Source organism: Dendrobium catenatum, unplaced genomic scaffold (genome assembly GCF_001605985.2).
Source record: "Dendrobium catenatum unplaced genomic scaffold, ASM160598v2 fragScaff_scaffold_574, whole genome shotgun sequence".
In the NCBI taxonomy this organism is placed as follows: Eukaryota; Viridiplantae; Streptophyta; class Magnoliopsida; order Asparagales; family Orchidaceae; genus Dendrobium; species Dendrobium catenatum.
The window spans coordinates 391,710-411,598 of NW_021319036.1; the positions used below are offsets into that span (position 1 = coordinate 391,710).

Genomic DNA, 19,889 nt, shown 5'->3' on the forward strand with positions numbered 1-19,889 from the left:
TATCAAAAAAGTTTTTCTTTCATGGATAGAAAACAAACCGTCCAAAATAAACATATATTTTGAGCCTAATTTTATAAATTAGCCAAATATGAATGGAATTTTATTTAATCTTGTTAGAATCATTTTAGCATGAAATATATATATATATATATACTACTATATCAAACGCAAGTACATTAAGAAAATATTTTTTGAAATAAAAAATAACATAGATAATAGTCCATATAGATACATTATAAAATATAAAAAGCTTTTTTTATTAAAAAATAATATATTAAAATATACATTAATTAGAAAAAGAATATATCAGCATTTACATAAATTTAAAAAATAATAGTGTTAGATATTTATATTCTTTAATATTTTTTTTAATTTTTTAAATATTAGACAAATAGATAATTTTTTTTTATGGACGTGATTTATTTAAAAATATTATAAGAAAAATAATATTATAAAGCTCAGTAGCTATATATAAAATTATAAATATTAAATGTTACGATACGAATGCCGACACGACTGCCCTGAAACCGCTCGAGATGAGCGGTGTCACTCTGCCATTACAGTGACTTTCAGAAGCTTCGCGGCGAATTTCCGCGCCTTATCCGACCTTATGGCTTCTCAACCATTGACGGATCAAGGTAAGCCGGTAAGGTATCAATATCACCTCTCTCGCTCATGGCTACAGCTGTTGATTCCGCTAGCTACGATTTGATCTTCTTTTTATCTTCAAGAATGCTCTACTGGTTTGTCCTCTTCCCGCATCCTCGTATTCCGGCAGTGACTGATTTGGTATTATCTCTTCGCGTCTTTTCTTTACCAATCGGGTCGTGGCCATAGGAATCCTGATCAGGGAGAGGACAGTGGTTAACGTCCATTAATGTTGAAGCTTGTTTCTGAAATGCCCGCCTCTTAAATTTGGATGACGGGCAGTATTTGAGGCTATTGGATCACAGAAATCCATGTCTGGATGAAGGAATTCTTTGAAAGGGAAAGGTGTCCTCTAACCCTTCTTTGTTTTTATCTTTTCCTGTTTTATGTGGTGTTCAAGTTTTTATAATTGGTGATTTGTGAGGATGCGAGATGAGTATTAGTTAGAAACTATTTCGAATTTTTCTTTTTCTTGTTTTAGTATTTGTAAGATTTGATTTGTAAACCCTAATTGCGATATTTGAAACTTGCATAGTTGCATGTATCCATCATGATAAAGTTGTTGTCAGTTGGTCAATCGCTTTAATTATTTACATTATATTTACTTGGATAACTTTATTTTTATTACTATTAATATTATTATTTTCAAGAATGAGTCAATTTGTCTAACCATCGGCTGTATAAAAAGATCAGCTATGTTGCTGTTCTATTAAGAGGGTTGAGGAAGCTAACAGCAGCTGGTTGCTTTAGGTAAACTTGGTTCTTCCATGGCTGAGCTCTCAGCTCTAGTTCCCCTTCTTGCGGACAGAAAGTTGGAGTTTGATAACTCCAATAACAGGCCTATTCTGCAAACTTTGGCAAAATTGGTGGTTAAATCTTTGATTTGGGTGGTCTTTATTATATGGGTTGCTACAATATTTTTCTTGCCGACAGAGTTTGTGCAAAAATTATTATCAAACTGGATTAAAACAACTCAAGGATCTATTTTTGGAGTCACAGGTTGGAATTCTTTTCTACTCTATTGATCAGTTTTCTTTCACCAGAGGCTAACTTTTGCTCGGCCTGTTGTTTATCTTTGTGGAAAATGCAGGAAGTATATTCCTTGGTTTCAGTGCTCCAATACTTGCCATTGCAATCTTGGCATGTATTTATGTAGCTTTCTTCTCCAGAGAAAACTTCGAGTATGAAAGTTTCTGGCAACTCAGTAATCTAATTTTTCTTCCACATTAAATTGTATCAATGTATTTAGATGATAATAAGAAGTTGATTTGGTTAAATCTGATAAACCGTTTTGCAGGAGGAACAATTATAAATTCCCAAGGTATCGTTTGTGGACGTTCCCTGTACTTGTCAGTGGACCCTTCGGTGTTGTCTCTGCCGCAGAACTGATTGGAATTGTTATATTTTCTGCATATGTCCTTTGGTCTCTTGCTGCCTATGTACTCCAAATCAATAGCGCGATTGAGAGATATTCACTAACATTGAAGGAAAAAAGGTAATGGCTACATTTATTGTCCTTGATCTAAGCATAGTTAGCCTGCACTCTTTTTCTGAATTTGAAGTGCATATTCTGTTTTTTTTTGTGATGCAGAACATCTCAGACCTTAAGTATCTTAATGTCGATTTAGGATGAGATGCTCGAAGTCAGAGGTGCACAAACCAAAATTGCAATTTATAAATTTTTATCTGAACAAATTTTATCTCTTCTGATAAAAATAATAGGATACATAGAACTTGTCTCAAATGACAATTTAATGATCACCAAAACATAAATTTACCAAATAAATCTATGATAAATGAAAACCACATGAGATTAAGAATACATCACAACAAGAAATTCATATTATACAAAATTTGACCAAACTCAATCATGCACATGAACCATTCATAAAATATGCAGATGAAAAGTTAACCTGTAAATAATTCACCAAATAAGATCTCTAAGTCTTATGAAAATTCCACTGTTTAAAATTGTGCAAAGACAAGGCATGCTTTATTGCAAGTATGCTAAAAATGCCTTGAAGCGCACACCATGGGTCATCTTTGTGAGGTATGTGCCTCGATTTGGCTGGGGCATGCTCTTAGGTGTGAGGCATACCCTCAAGAGTAATTTTTTTTTTTAAATTAGAAGTAAAATATTATGCCCTAATCCAACTCGGCCGAAGAACACACTCGAGAGTTAGAGTTAAAGGTCGAAACCACGACTTCACGAAGAACAGCGTGCATGTTTTGTCTGGTGCAAGCCGCGCTCTCTAGCAGCCACCACGTGTCCTTTGTTATCATTGTTGAGCTTCGATGAGCAAAACGTTGCCGCCGCCACCTCCTCTTCCTAGTACCCATCTTTCTTTTTTCACTTCTTCTACCTATTTCAAAATTTTTATGAAAATTTCAGTAATTTTTTTTATTTGAATTACTTAATTCATGTCATTTAATTAGCATTTCTTGCTTTTAAACATATTTCATGTCATATAAATTATATGAACATACATCATGTACACCATATGCAATGATTATAGTATGTAGATCTATTTAGTATGCTCATTAGTTTGTATGTATTATGTCAAATATATATTAGATGATATGAATAATAAATCAATACATATCATGCATTTCATGTCTAAATGTAGCACACTGACTCATAATCATTTTGTACTTAATATTATTTCACTCATTTTTAATAAAATAATATATTTGCAAAACTAATCGACGAAATTTTAATATGAGTCTGTCAAAATATTCAGGTTGATGATATTTATCACATATCAAAAGTTATACAGTGAAAGTTGACTAGAACGTGAGATATTACATTTTTATTAATATCAGAAGGAAGAATAGACAAAACTCAAAATCATCAAAAATAAAAGTAGAGTTTAGGTTACCTACCATGATTAGAGTATTTTTTATAATTGGAGCGATGGAAAATACTGGTCTGAACCCCACTTTTTCTCTCATTTCTTTTTTTTTCTTCTCTATCCCTCTTTATTTCCTCTTATCTCTCTTCTCTCACCTCACATGCAAAGGAAAATGGGGAGGGGGATGGTGGAATGAGGGTTTTGTATAAATGGCTTTAGTTAATTTATTAAAAAAATACTTTTTTTGTCCGTTGCCGCGACACTCAAGATCTGATGCAATATAAGTTCTAAAACAAGTAGGAAAACACTAGGAATGCAATGGAAAATGCTCCCTTTCAAAATAACATAAATATTAAAAATTAAGTAGGAAACAAAGTTTAGAAAATTGATAGGAATGCATATAGAATAACCAAACAACTAAATTAAAATACCCTTATAACAACCTTGTAAGACTACCTCACATGCAAATCACAAAAATAGAGAATGATACTCAAAGGAAAAATCAAACCAGTGGTTTGCCATAGAAATTATGATTCAGCTCAAGTCGACACTCCTCCGGCAAATACCAACAAACGGGGCACAACAACACCTTACACTCACAATATTTGGAGAAGAAAGATACAGGTGGAAGGGAAACTGTGGAGAGAAGATTAGATAGAAAATTGAAACAAAATAGAAGAATGAAGATAGTAGAAGATAGCTCGTAAGCTAAATAACCTGCAAGTTTTAGTGTGATTACACCAACAACAATAACAACCAACCCCTTCCAGTAGCAATGCAACCCATATATAAATAGGAGAAAGGGAGAAATGGTCATAAATTGCTCACTTAATTATGCCACCCAAACAACCAATAGAAGTCTCTCAAGTTAGCCCATTTAATGAGGAGTTAATGAACTTAGTATAGAAAAACAACAAGGTGGAAATTGAACAACCAGTAGCAGGGAAAAATGGGACAACAGCATGGGGAAAAAATCAGCATAGGGAAAGTCAGCAGCAGGGTAAACGGGACATCAATATGGGGAAAAACAACCAGCATAGAGAAAGAGTTGGGTCAAACCCAATAAGCAAAACCGCCCAAAATAAATATCCAACTAACTAGCAAAGAAGCTAGATCAACACAAGTGGAAACCAAAGGAGTGAAACTTCCTAAAGCACCAAACCCAAGCATGATCATGAGTTGTTTTTCATTATAGGACTAGACAGAATAAACTTACATAGCATCCAAAAACATAAGAAAAAATAAAGTATAATAAAAGACATAAAATGATTAAACATGATTGCATCAAGATCCTAGCACCATTGGAGTCATGTTATTTTTCAGATGGATGCACCTTACATCGTAATTGTCTTCATGAGGATAACCATCTCTAAGATGCATCATTAGAGTGAACTTATCTCTCGCAATGTATATGTCATTGCAAAGGGGAAGGTTGACCCTTAGGGCTTCAATTTTTTATCCCTAAAAATTTTAAAAATATACCTTGATGGTATCATGTGCCATTTGGGATGGCTTTCTTACTATTTTTTAGAATAATTTTCTAGAAAGCTGCTTGAAGAAGCAGTAAGAAAGCCATCCAAAAGAAGCCTTTGTCTGGAACTGCTTATTTCCGGGTTTCTGCTGATAGAAATTAATTTTTGTCGTTACTCTGCTTGAAGAATTTTTTTTTTCCCTTTAGTTCTTGTCGAACAGTTTCATATGTAGTTCTATATTACATATCTTCTTCCCTAAAACACGTTCTATGCACTCTGCATTCTGAATGCTGAGCTTATTTCTGTAAGTTCCACAATGAATAGTGCTCTGTTGCTGCAGCCGCAGCCTCTTTAACCATAAACACATTTGAGCTTAAGGTTTCGTTTGGGACAGCTTTTTATTACTTCTTAAAACAACTTTTTAGTTTAAAAATTTTAATTTTTATACAAAAAAATTGCTTTAAGAAGCAGTAAAAAAGCCGTCCCAAACGAAGCCTAATTCTCTGTTTCATTCATTCCAGCTCTTGATCTCATTTCTGGGTTAATTTGATATGCAGGTTGTTGATGCTGGAGATTATTGGGCTTCGTCTGGGTTTAATTGGACTATTTTGTTTAGCATTTCTATTTCTTCCCATTGCAAGAGGGTCGATTCTTCTCCGAATGACAGATATTCCATTTGAGCAAGCTACTCGATATCACGTCTGGCTGGGACATCTCACCATGGCTATTTTCACATTGCATGGACTGTTTTATGTGATAGCATGGGCGATACAGGGACGACTGCTCCAACAAGTAAGTTTAAATTTTAGTTTGGGACGGATTTCTTACTGCTTCTTAATGCAGCTTTTTAGTATAATTTTTTTAATTTTTTACTAGATTGCCGCTTTAAGAAGCAATAGAAAAGCCATTCCAAACGAAGCCTAAGTTAATAGTTTAAGATTTCTATAACTACTTTGCATGGACAATTTTTAGATTTAGCATCGTTTGGTAAATTAGTCGTTGACTTTAATGGCACTGGAACTTGCACATATATTGAAGGTAAGGCTTCGCTTGGGGTAGCTTTCTTACTATTGTGTGTTTTAGTTCTTAATCAGATTTTTATTTGGCCACTGTTTTTTCGCTCCTCTAAGATAATTTTTATGCTAGGAAGTTGATTTTTACAGTAACTTTCCAAAAAGTTATTTTTTGCACAATAGTTTTACGACCACCTTTGCAAAAACTTGTTAAGGTGAAATCACTAAAAAAACACGGTCTATTCCACAACATGTACCATTCGGTACATCCAAAGTATCAACCAACCTAGGGGTGTCAATTTCAGGCTACGAGTTGGGTTCGGGTCGAACCTGAAATCGGCCTGGCACTATTCAAGTTAACCCGAACCCGGCCCGTTTTTATAAACTAGTCCGTTTTTTTGTCACGAATCTGACCTGCTTCGAGTCCGAATCAACACGACACAACCCAATGACCCGAGGCCGATAGAAAGTTTTCGGGTCAAAAAAGGGTCAATCTTCGATTTTCAGGTAAAAACCAGATCAACCACGGGTTTTTCGGGTCAAAAATGAGTTTTCGGGTTTCTGGGTCAACCCGACTCAGTTTTTGAAAGGAGTCAATTTGTTGAACCCGAACTCGAACCTGACCCATTTTGGGTCCAGGTTGACCCTAACCCGGATTTTTTGATCGGATTTGTATCGGATTTTCGGGTCGTGTCAAATATTAACAGCGCTAAACAAACCAATTGAGAGCTCTCACAATCAAATTGGTGGAATTTGATGAAAATTTCGAACTACAAACAAAATATCACGCAAAATTGCTCATTTTGCAAAACATTGTTAGTGTTTTTAAATATTAAAAATACCCCGAAAAGATTTCCTGCATCACCAAATGAAATTGCTACACGATGAAAATGGCGGACTACAAACCATAAGCTATGCAAAAATTGCTCGAGCACTGTTGATTAACGAAATTGGCTTCATAGGCCTGCTTGGAACATCAAAATTAGCTGTAAACCTATTACCCATTATCTCTATGCTAAGAGAAACTGCAAAAACTTCATGTGAGAATTTCGAAATTTGATTAGTCTATGGCTTCATTTGGAATTACTTTGTTACTGTTTTGTAAAGCTATGTTTTAGTATAAAAATCTCTTAAAATATCTCCAGCCGAACACGTAGCACTCGTTTGGCGTCTGTCATTTGATCTATCTGATCTCCAACAAAATGCCATTCGTGTGAGGGTGTGAATAGTTCGCACCTAATCTTTTTTTAAAACCTAAAATTAGGTTATTAATTTTAGTTTTTTAAGTGTAAAATTTTATTAAAAGTAATTAAAAAAATAATAATTTAAAAACACATTATTTTTGTTGAATTTATAAAATATTTTTTACATAATTAATTTATTTAAGATACAACATTAATATATAAATTAAGATAAAATTCTCATATATATTTAAATGATATCGAGTAATACAATACTTCAATGAAGTAAAAAACAAAAATTAAAATACTTAACAAGTTTGAATAACAAAAAATTGATAAATATACATAAATGAGTAAAACTAAATATAAAATAAAATATAAGAAAGAATATTCATAAATATATATTTTTTAGTGTTTGAAAATGGAGTTTGATTGAAGACGAATTATTACATTATGAAGAATTATTGTATTTTGAAGTGGAAATTAAAATTTTCAGTTAGAGATAGGCTTAAAAATAGAAAAAAAAATGTAGTGGAATAGAATTGTCCCAAAAAATCTAAATGTCAAATCAATACATAAAATTAAAAATTAAATAATTTTTTTTCTTTTCACTGAATTAATAATAATTTATTATTACTATTATTCAAAATTAACTTAAACTTATCGGTTTAAATTTAGTTTTATATTAATTATATATAGATTTACTGTTAAAAAATAAAAAAATACAAATTAAAATTTTGGAATCTGAATATCTGTACCCTGCCTTCTTGCATTTTGATTTCATGAGGCAGTTTTTTTAATTATTATTAAAGATGTTTGAATAAATTTTTTTTTTGCTAAAAAATTACTATTTCGATGAGAAACTCAAATAAAAAAAAGAAAGATTTACATACATATCATTTTATACTATCCTATTTATATATTTAATATTTGAAACTTTAATATTACATACATATAGGGCTGTCAAAAATGGGTCACGGGTCGGGTTCGGATCCAACCCGAAATTGACTCGACATTGTTCAACCCGACCCGAACCAGACCCGCTTCGGGTCCGGGTCAACCTGAACCCGAGCCGTTTCGGGTATATTTTATTAATTTTTTTTATTTAATTCAATTTATTTAAATATAAATCAAATTAAATATTATTTTTAATAAACTTTTAATTTCTAATTATACTTATAATTATCTTATTAATCAATTAATTATTCTATTTCTAACTAATTATTTCATTAATATTTACATGATTAATTTTCTAATTAATTATTTATATTTTAAATTATATTAATTAAGCTAAGTAAATGCTAATTAAATAGCTATATAATTAATAGTTCTTAATAAAATAATTAATAATTAATCTAATCCTTATAGGCAGGTTGGGTTTCCCTATTTTCTGTTTCTTTGTTACCTTGCGCGTGAAGTAGAGCTATGAATGAGTAGCTGACCATTGCTTGTCTAGGGTTTGCTTTTCCTCTTCTACATTTATTTGTTGTTAGTGAAGTAGAGTTCTGATGGAGTGGAAGCTTCTTCGCCTCCTCCGCCAACGTTCCTTTCGGATCGGAAGTCGCGCCAGGAGCTCGTCGCAAAGGTGTCGATATTTCTCCCTTTTGCGCGCTTCTTCTGTTGAATTTGCAAATTCCGCAAAAACTCGGATTTACAAAATCCGAGGTTTAGGGCAAAAATGACGAAAGCGTTGTGAAATCAATATTAGACATACCATGAGATTTAACTTCGTATTTTTCGGCATTTGGCCGGACTTAGCTTAAATCTGACCTAAATATGGCCTAAATCCTGCATTCGAACAAGTTTATAGTGTGGAGGGTAAAATCATATTTGTTGCAAAATTTTTCTGTACAGATATCCTATACATGCTTACCTTTGTGTGATGGGATTTGAAAAATTCTACCATAGTTTTATAGGACATTAACCATGCACTTCTTTTTTTGTGTGATGGACAAGTGATGCAGGACATATGTGAAATTTGATTTAGATAAGGAATTTGTACGCTTAATGAGTATGAGAGAATTAATTAAAGCTTTGTGATGACTCAAACAAATAAATAAAACCAAAGAACGGTAAACACAAGCTTAGGCCAAGTTACTTGCAAAAAGTAAAAACCACATAATAATCAATTGCTTTAGACGTTGCAAACGAAATGGGTTTCAACAAGAGATCCCTAATCTAACAATAAGAGTAGTGCTATGAAAGATCTCTCGCACAACTCCTAATAAATGCTAGGCTTTAGCGCGAAGAATTAACACAACTTTCCATGAGTCAATTAGAGCTACAATTGAGAATGACTAAAAGATAAAAGAATAGGAAGAGAGATCACCCAAATAAATATGCTGAACAAAGCTCCGGTGTGGTGTTTATATGCTTGAGAGGAATTAGACAGCAACCATGATTCTTCTCGACGTCTTTGGACAGCGATTTGAACTTTAAAATCAGCGAGACAGCAATAGGAGATTGCTACAACTGCTGGACAGCAATTTTGATACTTGGGAAACTCTGGACAGCAACCTCTAATGCTTGTAAAAACCTTGGGCAGCTGTTATGGACTGCTGGAAGCTTTTAGACAGCAGCTTTAAAGTTTCAATGATGCAGGACAGCAATTATAACAAGAGGGACAGCTGCTTTGACTGGGGAGGATTCTGGAAAAGCCAAGAACAGGTGCAGGAAATTCTGGCAGCAGGCTTGGAGAACAGGAAATACAAAACGGGTGGAGTTTGGGAGGAATTTTGAGAAGGTAGATCTAGCAAAACTGCTAGGGAGGAGTCGGGTGGGTATTGGCCAGGTTTTGGAAATATTTCCAACTTGAGGGGGCTGAATTTTGTGGACAGAAATTGATGCGGGCCTTTGGGGGGGGGAGGGCCAAGATAGAGGTGGGGATGAGGAATTTGTTTCCAAACTCTAATGTTAGGGTTTGGAAAGTATTTAAGAGTGGTGGGCTTTTCAAAATTTTGGCCAAGGAGGGAGCATGAGATTTGGAAATATTTCTAAAGTGAAGAATTGGGTTTTAGGAAAGAATTCCTAATCCAATCCCTAAGGGGGCTGGCGGCATTAAAGGCCTTGTAGGGAATTAAGGGGAGGGATTAAAGGTTTGTTATTTTGGGTTTAGGAATTAGGAAATGTTTTAATTGAGTCCAAATGAATTTGAAATTCAAATTGGTTTAAATTTAGAAACTTTCCTAAAATAAGTTTTCTTAAGTTAAGAAAGAAAATTTCAAATTCAAATTGTTTGAATTTTGAAATTAGACCTTCCCAAATCAAGAGGAAGTATTTATGGAAAGTATTCAAATAGGGATTTAAATTTCGGAGGGAGGAGGGAGATGAGGCCGGCGGCTTGATGGATTTGAGAGGGGAATTTCGGTGGGGTGGGGAGGTGGTTGTGGTTCGTCGGATGATGGTAGGAATGGAATTGATTTTACCCGATGGCGAGTGGAGGTTGTATGGTGGCCGGCGGCTTGATGGGATGGGATGGGCTTAACGGTGGGCGGCTTGGTGGCAAAGGAAGAAAGGGAGATAAAAGAAAGAACCACAAACCCGGCCGTCTCCAAGGTTGGTGGGTGATCCAACTTTCTCCCTAGGGATCTCTCTAAAGCTCTTTCATAGAACTCTCACAACTTAAAGAACATTTGTACAGGAATTTTCGTAATATTCATTCATTAACCTCTCCCAAGGAAGAGGGTGACTTTAAATAGCTAAATACATTAAGGGAAAATAACAAAGACATTATTGCCCCTAAGGCATACATAAGACAAAGCCCTCAAGTGAGGGTAGAAAGGGAAAAAGAACAATAACAAATCAAATACTCAAAATAGATCAAAATAAATAGGCACGATCGTAGCCGTAGATCTCTGATGTCCTCATCATTCTCCCCGGGTGGGAGAAAACTCGACTCTGTCGAGTGGGTGTCTTGAGAACTCTCGTGCATCTAGGTCGATCCGCTGTAGCTCCTCGCGCTCTGATCATATATCCTCTGACTCTGGTTTACCTTTCCACCTAATTAAATACCTTTTCGACCATCCTCTTTTACAGAAATAATATCATCACTTAAAATCATGCCAATCTTCTCCGCTATAAGTATTTTAGAAATAATTGGGAGTGGAGGTAAGCTTGGGTTCTCACAAGGTGGGGTCACACAATGTTCGAATTGAAGTGGATTTGGCGGGTTACACTCCAGACCCTCATAGGCAACCAGATCTTCTATGTTGAAGGAGGGATTAATGTTGAATTATGTTAGCAGATCCACCTCGTAAGCATTGTCGTTGAGTCTCTTGATTATTTTGAATGGCCCCGCACTTTTGGCATGTAACTTCTTAACAATTCCTTGTGGGAATCGTTCCGGACGAATCTGCACCATCACTGAGTCACCAATCTCAAAAGTTTTAAGTATTTGTTTAAAATCAACAAGAAGCTTATAATTAATGCTGTTATGCTCAATTTTGCGTACAATTTCCTTATATAAATCATGCAAATGCAATGCAAATGCAATGCAAATGTAGATGCAGACTCAGGAATCCCATACCTAGGACACATGTGTATGAGATCTATCGAAGGCCTAGGTTGGAACCCATAAACAGCTTTGGCGGGACTTAAACTAGTGATACGGGTCATAGAGTCAAGGTAGGAGAGCTCGACTGGGGGGAGTTTAGATAGAGAGGCTCCAGGGACCAGATCTAAAACATACGGGATGTCTCTAATCGGAGGCAGTGGATCGGGAAGATCATGTGGGAAGACCTCAACAAGTCTAGTAGGTAAGCAGATCCATCCCATAGGTAAATGATTATAATATGTTCGTTTGATCTAGTGGTATCATTTCAAAATGAAATCATTGAATTATGGTTACAACTAGAGGTTTTCAAGTTCTCCGGTGGCTAATTTTTTTTTTTTAAATAATGAATCATAAGGTGCACTTCATATAACACAAAGTCTTTTGTTAGCTAAGGTCGATTTAAATTTATCCCTTTATACAAACATCCAATCTAAACCTATAAGGTCCCATTGGACAAAATAATCTATAGCTGTCGACAAAGATCTTTTAGTCAAATTGGGATGATTTCCTTCTCTGATTAAGTGGGCTAGGGATCATAATAGCTTGAATTTACAAAGTAATAAGATATTGATCAAGCTCATCATTATTACCTCTACAATATGCTTTAAGTTTAAAGTGATAAATTTTCAATTCTTTATGAAATTTGTTACTACTATATGCTAAGCATTTAACTTCTAACAAACCTTAGGTGCTGGTGCCTATGAAAACTTTGGAACTAGATCATAAAGTCCTCATAAAATAAGGGTCAAATCTATAGGCAGTACCTTATATGCAATCTAATCTATCTTCCACAAAATTGACCTAGAAGCACATAAACTTTCGTAGTAGAGTTGGGCATTTGTTTTTCGGGGCCCACACCAAAGTCCATGTAAGTTCAATTTTTGTTCTTTTTATCCAACTTATGCATTTTGGGTCTTTATTTTTGCTTGGTTTTATTATTTTTTTTACCCACCCATTCTTTTGTTGTCATTGCATGGTTTCTCTAAATTGTTTTTGTTTACTTTTTTAGATGGATTTCAAGTGTCTTTGTACTACTCTATCCCATCTCCATTGGGAGATGCATCAGGGTTGTCGAGAATGATGTTAGGCCTGCCCAATACATCACGCGAAGAATATAGCGGTGATGTATAAGGCACGACTTGTGTTTTGTCCTCCACTTTGTCAAGAAAGCTATGTATGGGTGGTTTGGGAGGACTCGAATGAGGTGTAATTGGGTCAACGATATCGGGAAAGGTGTGTATGAGTGTTATGGAGAAGTAACTTGCACATGAAAAATGAAAAAAACAAAAGAAAAAGAGAGCACACAATATAATTTATCCACAGTGCCAAAAAAGATGTATGTAGGCATAGAAGGCTGATGTGTTTGCTTTGTAGGTGTGCTTGTGCCAAAAGGGAGAATGATTGTGTGTGTGAGATGTAGAGATAATGATGCGGATATCGGTACGAAGATTTGACGCATCTATCACAGGCGGCATCGTAAATCGACATCCATTATTTAAATTTTCAATTATGAGTTATTTTATGCATTTTAATTCTTATTTGATGTATTTCCTGTTTTATCCCTAGGTTAGTTTATTTGAGTGTTGTGGCCGAAGGGGCAATTTTGTAATTTTGATTTTTCTCATGTTGTGGCCTATATATAGGGCCTTAAGCTATTGTAAAAGGGATGAAGATTTGATATTAAAAAAATTTGTGTCCACACTTATGTTCTTCTTGGGAGAGAGCATTAGTGAGATTCCTATGGGAAGGAATCGGAGTTTCACCAGCCGCAGGATGGGTCCGGGCTCGTGAATTGAAGTCCCTTGGAGAAGGGCAAAGCATCACCCGTCAGTGTTCGGAAGAGTCCGAGGCTCGCGGTTTTTATCGTTTATCATTTATTTTCTCTCTTTTGTTTTTTATCCCTTGCTTTTGTTCCTCCTTATTGTTCTAGTCGTCTTCATCCTCCACACTTGCCGCCGGATCTCACCCCATCCGACCCCCATCCTTCCTCTCCAAGCCCACGGCCAACTCCCTCACCCGCCGGCCACCTTCCCCATCCAACGCGAGAATCTCCTAGGCCGGCCCCTCCTCCTTTCCTTTGCTTAATTAAGAGCCAATTAATGCTCCTAATTAACTCCCTCATTAACTCAAAATTTTCCCTCCACAAATCCCTCATTTCAAAATTCACAAATTCAAAACTTTTTGAATTTTGAAATCTTTCCTAAATTAGCTAATCTATTTTAGGAGAGTTTCTCAAGTTAACAATATTTGAATTCAAATTCAAATAGAGTTATGAAGGTAACTTTCTCACTTTCGAGGCGCTGCCTCGATGCGCCTCGACGCCTCACGCGGTGAGGCGTACGCCTCCGTGGAAAAAGGCGTAAGCCTCGCCCGAGCCTCAGTTCGCCCGACCTCCGCCTCGAACGCCTTTTTAATCGATGATAAGAATTAAGTATTTCTAAATATACAAATATCTGGATTTCTATAAATTTATTGAGAACATGACCACCAAGGAATATGTTTGAGCTTTTTGCTCTTTTTTTTTGAAATTAGATGGATTGTGTCAAACAATCATGTATTGATATATTATAGCTTTGCCAAGTTAAAAAATACTATGATGCGTACTTGAGTTTTTGTATCAACATTGTAATATTTCTCTTGATCTCTATGATAGGAAGTACTTGTAGATCTCAAGTATTTCCTATCAATCTTCGGAAAAACAACGAGATTTCTCTACCAAAATCCACACAAAATTCAAAAACGGTAGATAATTTGTATTTTTTTTTATGAAAGGGAAACGAAAAATAGCAAGATACACTTGATCTTCTATTTGAGAGGAGGATCGATCTCTCCCAAATCTCTAGACGCCGCTAGAGCTCAAATAAAACCTAAATCTAGGAGATCACAAATTTCAGCCAAATTCAAGATGCCCTAACCCCTAGAAAAACAAACTATTTAATGCATACAATTCAAAAGGAAATCTCTAAACAGTCCATACATTCAAACTTCCCTTCCAAACCCCTCAAAAAATCCTTCCAAAACAGCCCCCGACGCCCATAGCCTCCGTTCGGAGCATACAGATAGGCGGAGAGTTCCGCCTGTTTTGTGTGAGGCGGTCCCGTCGGACCGGCTGGACCGGTCTAATACTCTATGAATTGTGAAACATGTAAAGCTTAGCCAGCACATGTACATTCAGATGGAAAAGAGGCTCTTTCATGTACATTCAGATGAAAAAGAGTCTCTTTCAAACGTTATTATTACTTGCAGGCATCATTTTCTTGTATCATTGTCTTTATTAGTCCAATGAGATCCAATCTTTTGGCTACAGATTCTAGAGTGGAGAGACATTGGTGTTGCCAATCTTGCTGGGGTTATTAGCCTTTCTGCTGGCTTGTTGATGTGGGTGACATCTCTTCGTCCTGTAAGGAGGGCTTATTTCGAAGTTTTCTTCTACACTCATCAACTCTACGTGATTTTTGTTGTCTTCTTGGCTCTACATGTTGGAGATTTCGTATTCAGTTTTGCAGCTGGAGCAATATTCCTTTTCATTCTAGATCGCTTCCTAAGGTTCTGCCAATCACGCACTACTGTTGATGTAGTTTCAGCTGCTTGTCGGCCATGTGGGACTGTAGAATTGATCCTCTCCAAGCCACCAAGTATCAATTTTTTATTTATTTTCAGTTATTTCATAGGAATTCTTCTGAATTTTCTAATGGAAGCTCCAGCTTAAATTTCAAATTTATTTAATTACATGCCCTGACTACTCCAGTATAATATTTTGAGCTTTGCTATCATTATAGGACTCCACTACAACGCTTTGAGTTTTATCTTCCTTCAAGTTCGAGAATTGTCATGGTTGCAATGGCATCCATTTAGTGTTTCCTCCAGTCCTTTGGATGGTAAACACCATTTGTCAATTCTGATAAAAGTACTTGGTAAATGGACTGAAAAGCTGAGGGATATCATCAACAGTGTCTCAGATAACCATCAAAATGATTTAAGTTCTAAACTTAAGCTGATAACCGTCTCTGTCGAAGGTCCGTATGGGCATGAAGTACCATACCACTTGATGTGAGTAGCCAGGCTTTAATGTTATCATGAAAACTTTAAAATTACCAGGCATTAATGTTTTTTTCTTGTTTAGGTATGAAAATCTTATTCTTGTTGCTGGAGGTATTGGAGTTTCACCATTTTTTGCCATCCTGAGTGATATACTGCATCTATCCAGCGAGGGGAAATCCTGCTCGCCAAAGAACATTTTGGTTATTTGGGCTGTAAAAAAATCATTGGAGCTCTCTCTTCTTTCAACAGTTGATGCACAATCGATTTGCCCATCTTTCTCTGACAAGTTGCATCTTGAAATACAAACTTATGTAACTCAAGAATTAGAACCCCCATTGGTATGCAGACTACCTGTATCATTAATTTCCCTTCAATAAAGGCTTCATTTGGGACGACTTTCTTTATGCTTATTAAAGCAGCTTTCTAGCATAAATTTTTTTATATTGTTCTAAAAAGCTACTTTATGAAGCAGCAAGAAAGTCATCCCAAACGAAGCCAAAATCCAGTGCTTAACTGTGAACTCTCTTTGTTGTCGTTGCAGGAAGATGGCAGATTCAATGAGAAAATGGATTGCCCTCCACTCTTGATATCTTCAAGTAATTTGATGTCTTGTTTGGTTGGTACAGGGCATAAAGTCTGGGCAGGAATTTATGTTCTTGTGTCTACTATCGGCTTCATTGTGTTCTATGGTTTGCTGGAGTTATATTACATAAAACCTTTTCAAGTTGTTGCTTGGTGGTACCGAGGTCTTTTGTTCACCTTATGCATGGTTGCAAGTGTAGTAATACTTGGAGCCATTGTTATTTTCTTCTGGAACAAGTGGGAAATGAAGAGTTCAAGCAATGACAGTTGGATGACAAGCGATAATGAAAAGAAAAGCTTGTTGAATCATAATATTTTCGGAACTGGTGATAAGAAAGAAAATCTTTCAAGCGTTCAAACAATTCAATATGGCACCAGACCGGACTTTCGAGGTAAATTCTTTGATCTATTTTCTTGCTTCCATATAATCTGACAACAACAACAACAACAACAACATCAAGCCTTTATCCCACTACGTGGGGTCGGCTACATGAATCCTTTTTTGCCATTGTGTCCTTTTAAAAGACAAATTCTCGTTTAAATCTAATAAAGAAAGATCATTTCTAATATTTTCTAACAAAGTCTTTTTAGGTCTATCTCTATCTTTCTTAACATAAATCAAATCTAATACCTCTACTTTTCTAACCGGGTTATCAGAAGGCTGCCGTTTTATGTGACCAAACAATCAAGGCGACTCTCTCTAATCTTATCTTCTACTGGAGCTACTCCAACCTTTTCACGTATATGCTCATTTCGTATCCAATCTCTGAGGGTAAAGCCACTCATCCGCCTGAGCATTCTTATCTCTGCCACACTTAACTTAGTATTATGCTTCTCTTTTAATGGCCAACATTTGACATCATAAAGCATTGTAGGCCTCACCACCATCTTATAGAATTTCCCCTTAAATTTGAGCGGTACTTTTTTACACACAACAAGCCCGATGCATTCCTCCACTTCAACCATCCAACTTGAATTCTGCTGATAATATCCCCATCTATTTCACCATCACTCTGAACAATAGATCCAAGGTATCTAAAACGTGTACTCTTATTAATGACTTCTCCAAAGTCACAATCCCCTCACTAGGTCTATTACTACTAAAATTACACTACATATATTCCATTTTAGATCTACTCAAGCGAAAGCCTTTAGACTCTAAGGTTGACCTCCATAATTCAAGTTTACCTTCAACTCCCTCTCTAATCTTATAAGTTCCAACAAGCATGATTTCTGTCAATTATAAAACTTTCATCATATTAACAATTGAGCAACATATCAGTTTCTTTTAACCATCATAACTTTGCCATTCTGACCATTATGATGAACAAATTTGATTCCAAATCAAAATGTTGCTACAGACTAATCATTTGGCAAGTCTGTGTTCTCTTTTCCAGCAATATTTAGCTCATATGCAGAACAGATGGGACACATTAATGTCGGTGTTATTGTATGTGGACCACCTGGTCTTCAGTCCAGTGTTGCCAGGGAGTGCAGGTATCAGAACATAAGGGGTAAATGGAACCATCCTATCTTCCACTTCAACAGTCACAGCTTTGATCTTTAATATTCCACCATCCATACAGCCATATCTTAACTATATATTCTACAATTTGGAATATATTGTATGCTATGTATTATTGCATCACAAACCAGGGAAAAATTATTATGTGCGGACGCCAAACGAACGTGGTCCAGACACTGAAGACCAATCATAATGCGCCACGTCACCCCTTCGCTCGGTAACGCGGCTCGGTACTGCTCGGTATTGCAGCTCGGTACCACTGACGTGGCTGCACCTGATTTGCCTCCAGAAGTAGAGCTCGTCCGGACTCTGCACAGAATAATTTCTCTAAACCAGATCTATCTTTCTCTTTTCTTAAACCGAGCTTATGAACAGTTACCATGTAACATATATACATATATTAAAGGTGCAATGTTGGATAAGCTTCTTGTTCTTTATAATTGAGGACTCTTTGTAAACTCCTATCACCCAATCAGTTTTGGAGCTGAGATTCTCTGCCTTCTCCAAATAATTTATATGCATTATAAGGTAGGGTATGAATGGTGGTTTGTTTGGGGTGGCTGTAGTTTTTTATAATGCGATTATGAAGTTGTTGTCGGGAAAATTATATATATATATATATATATATTGAAAAGTGAGACAATAAGCTCTTAATGCTCCCACATATTAGTGGATTTGGTTTCCAAAGGCAACTTTGTATCAAAAAAAATTTCTAAAAAGCTGGAAGAAAGCAGCAACAAAAAGGAAATATGGTTGTACCAAATAGGCCCTAAGTTTGAGAAAATTATTATGTGCGGCCATCTAATCGTCTGAAGATGAATGAGAGTGTCTCACGTCACTCGGTACTTAGCGGTACTCAATAAAAAAAGTGATTTGCACGTTCTCATTCGTCTTCAGACTCTATCTGGTGAGCACACGGAATAATTAATCCTAAGTTTGATATAGAGAAATGAGGCAGTAAACAACATTAAATAAATTTTTTTCTTAAAAATGGAATATATTCCCAGGCTTTGTTCGGGATAATATTTTTACTACTTTTTAAAATAAAATATTTTAGTTAAAAATTTTTCGTTTTGAAAAAGTTATTTTATAAAACAGTAAGAAAAATGTTTCTAAAGAAGTTTAAGTATAAGTATTTTATTAATTGAAAGTAGGGTTAGATAATTTTACGTTGTGTTGGTGATTATAGAAGTTGGTGCGTGAAATTTTAAATGATATGAAAGAATAAGGTAATTTTGAGTTTTTGTAAAGTAGTATGAATTGAACGGAGGGATAAGAGAGGAGAGAAGCAAAATGAGAAGAAAAAAATAGAATAAGTTTGTCTATGATAGTTAGAAATATAAGTTTGATGAAGATATGAGCTTTCCAATCACAAAATGTTCGCTTACATAAGGCTTCGTATGGGACGGCTTTCTTCTTGCTTTGTAAAACATCTTTTTAGTATAAAAATTTATTGAATTTGAAATTTGAAATTTTTGTACTATAAAGCTGTTTTAAAAAGCAGCTTAAAAACTGTCCAAGACGAGTTTGAGCTACTTTCGTTTTCGAACTTTTGTGTGAGTGTGACCATTAAGATGATTATGTATTTTAATAAAAGTATAATGAGGATATTTTAATAAACATATAATTGTATGACTATTTTGTCTTAAATGAATTTTTGGATTTTTTTGTAAGAATTATATTGTAATGATATTTGGTTAATCATGCATATTATGAGTCATATGAAATTAAATTTATCATAATTATAATGTACAATAAGAATATAAGATATTCTTGTTAAATTTTGATTATAATTAATTTTAGAGATATTAGATTTATTTTAAAATGAGTATGATATAATAATAAAATATATATATGTATTATGTTTATGTTACATAAATTAAAGAATTTGAAAACTTATCATAATTAAATTTTGAGCAAATATAAAATTACATCTTGACTGTTTTTTATGGATATAATGCAAATAAAAATTACATAAAAGCATTATTTTTTATGAGCATTATTGCAAGTCATTTGTTTGTTT

The 19,889-nt window shown here is 35.1% G+C and overlaps 1 protein-coding gene across 3 annotated transcripts; it reads left to right on the top strand.

The window, feature by feature from the left end:
* The first annotated feature begins 517 nt into the window (after positions 1-517).
* LOC110097844 (ferric reduction oxidase 6) lies at positions 518-18,371 on the top strand. Of its 3 annotated transcripts, none has more exons than XM_028694819.1 (11): positions 518-638; positions 838-993; positions 1,399-1,647; positions 1,739-1,829; positions 1,946-2,143; positions 5,530-5,764; positions 15,026-15,353; positions 15,498-15,768; positions 15,842-16,097; positions 16,301-16,733; positions 17,739-18,371. In XM_028694819.1, exons 3-11 carry the CDS (start codon positions 1,416-1,418, stop codon positions 17,906-17,908), a joined length of 2,214 nt encoding a protein of 737 aa, XP_028550652.1. In that variant the 5' UTR covers positions 518-638; positions 838-993; positions 1,399-1,415; the 3' UTR covers positions 17,909-18,371. The 3 variants fall into 3 exon arrangements, with proteins under 3 accessions (XP_028550652.1, XP_028550651.1, XP_020680115.2); XM_028694818.1 differs by having other exon boundaries at positions 522-646; XM_020824456.2 differs by having other exon boundaries at positions 527-651.
* Positions 18,372-19,889: the final 1,518 nt, after the last annotated feature.

What these genes read in the sequence shown, in the direction of transcription:
- LOC110097844 (XM_028694819.1), top strand. Translation starts at nt 1,416, where the DNA reads ATGGCTGAGCTCTCAGCTCTAGTTCCCCTTCTTGCGGACAGAAAGTTG. An exon ending in GAAGTACCATACCACTTGAT is followed by an intron (nt 15,769 to 15,841) that starts GTGAGTAGCCAG and finishes TTTCTTGTTTAG; the next exon opens with GTATGAAAATCTTATTCTTG. An exon ending in CACCAGACCGGACTTTCGAG is followed by an intron (nt 16,734 to 17,738) that starts GTAAATTCTTTG and finishes TCTCTTTTCCAG; the next exon opens with CAATATTTAGCTCATATGCA.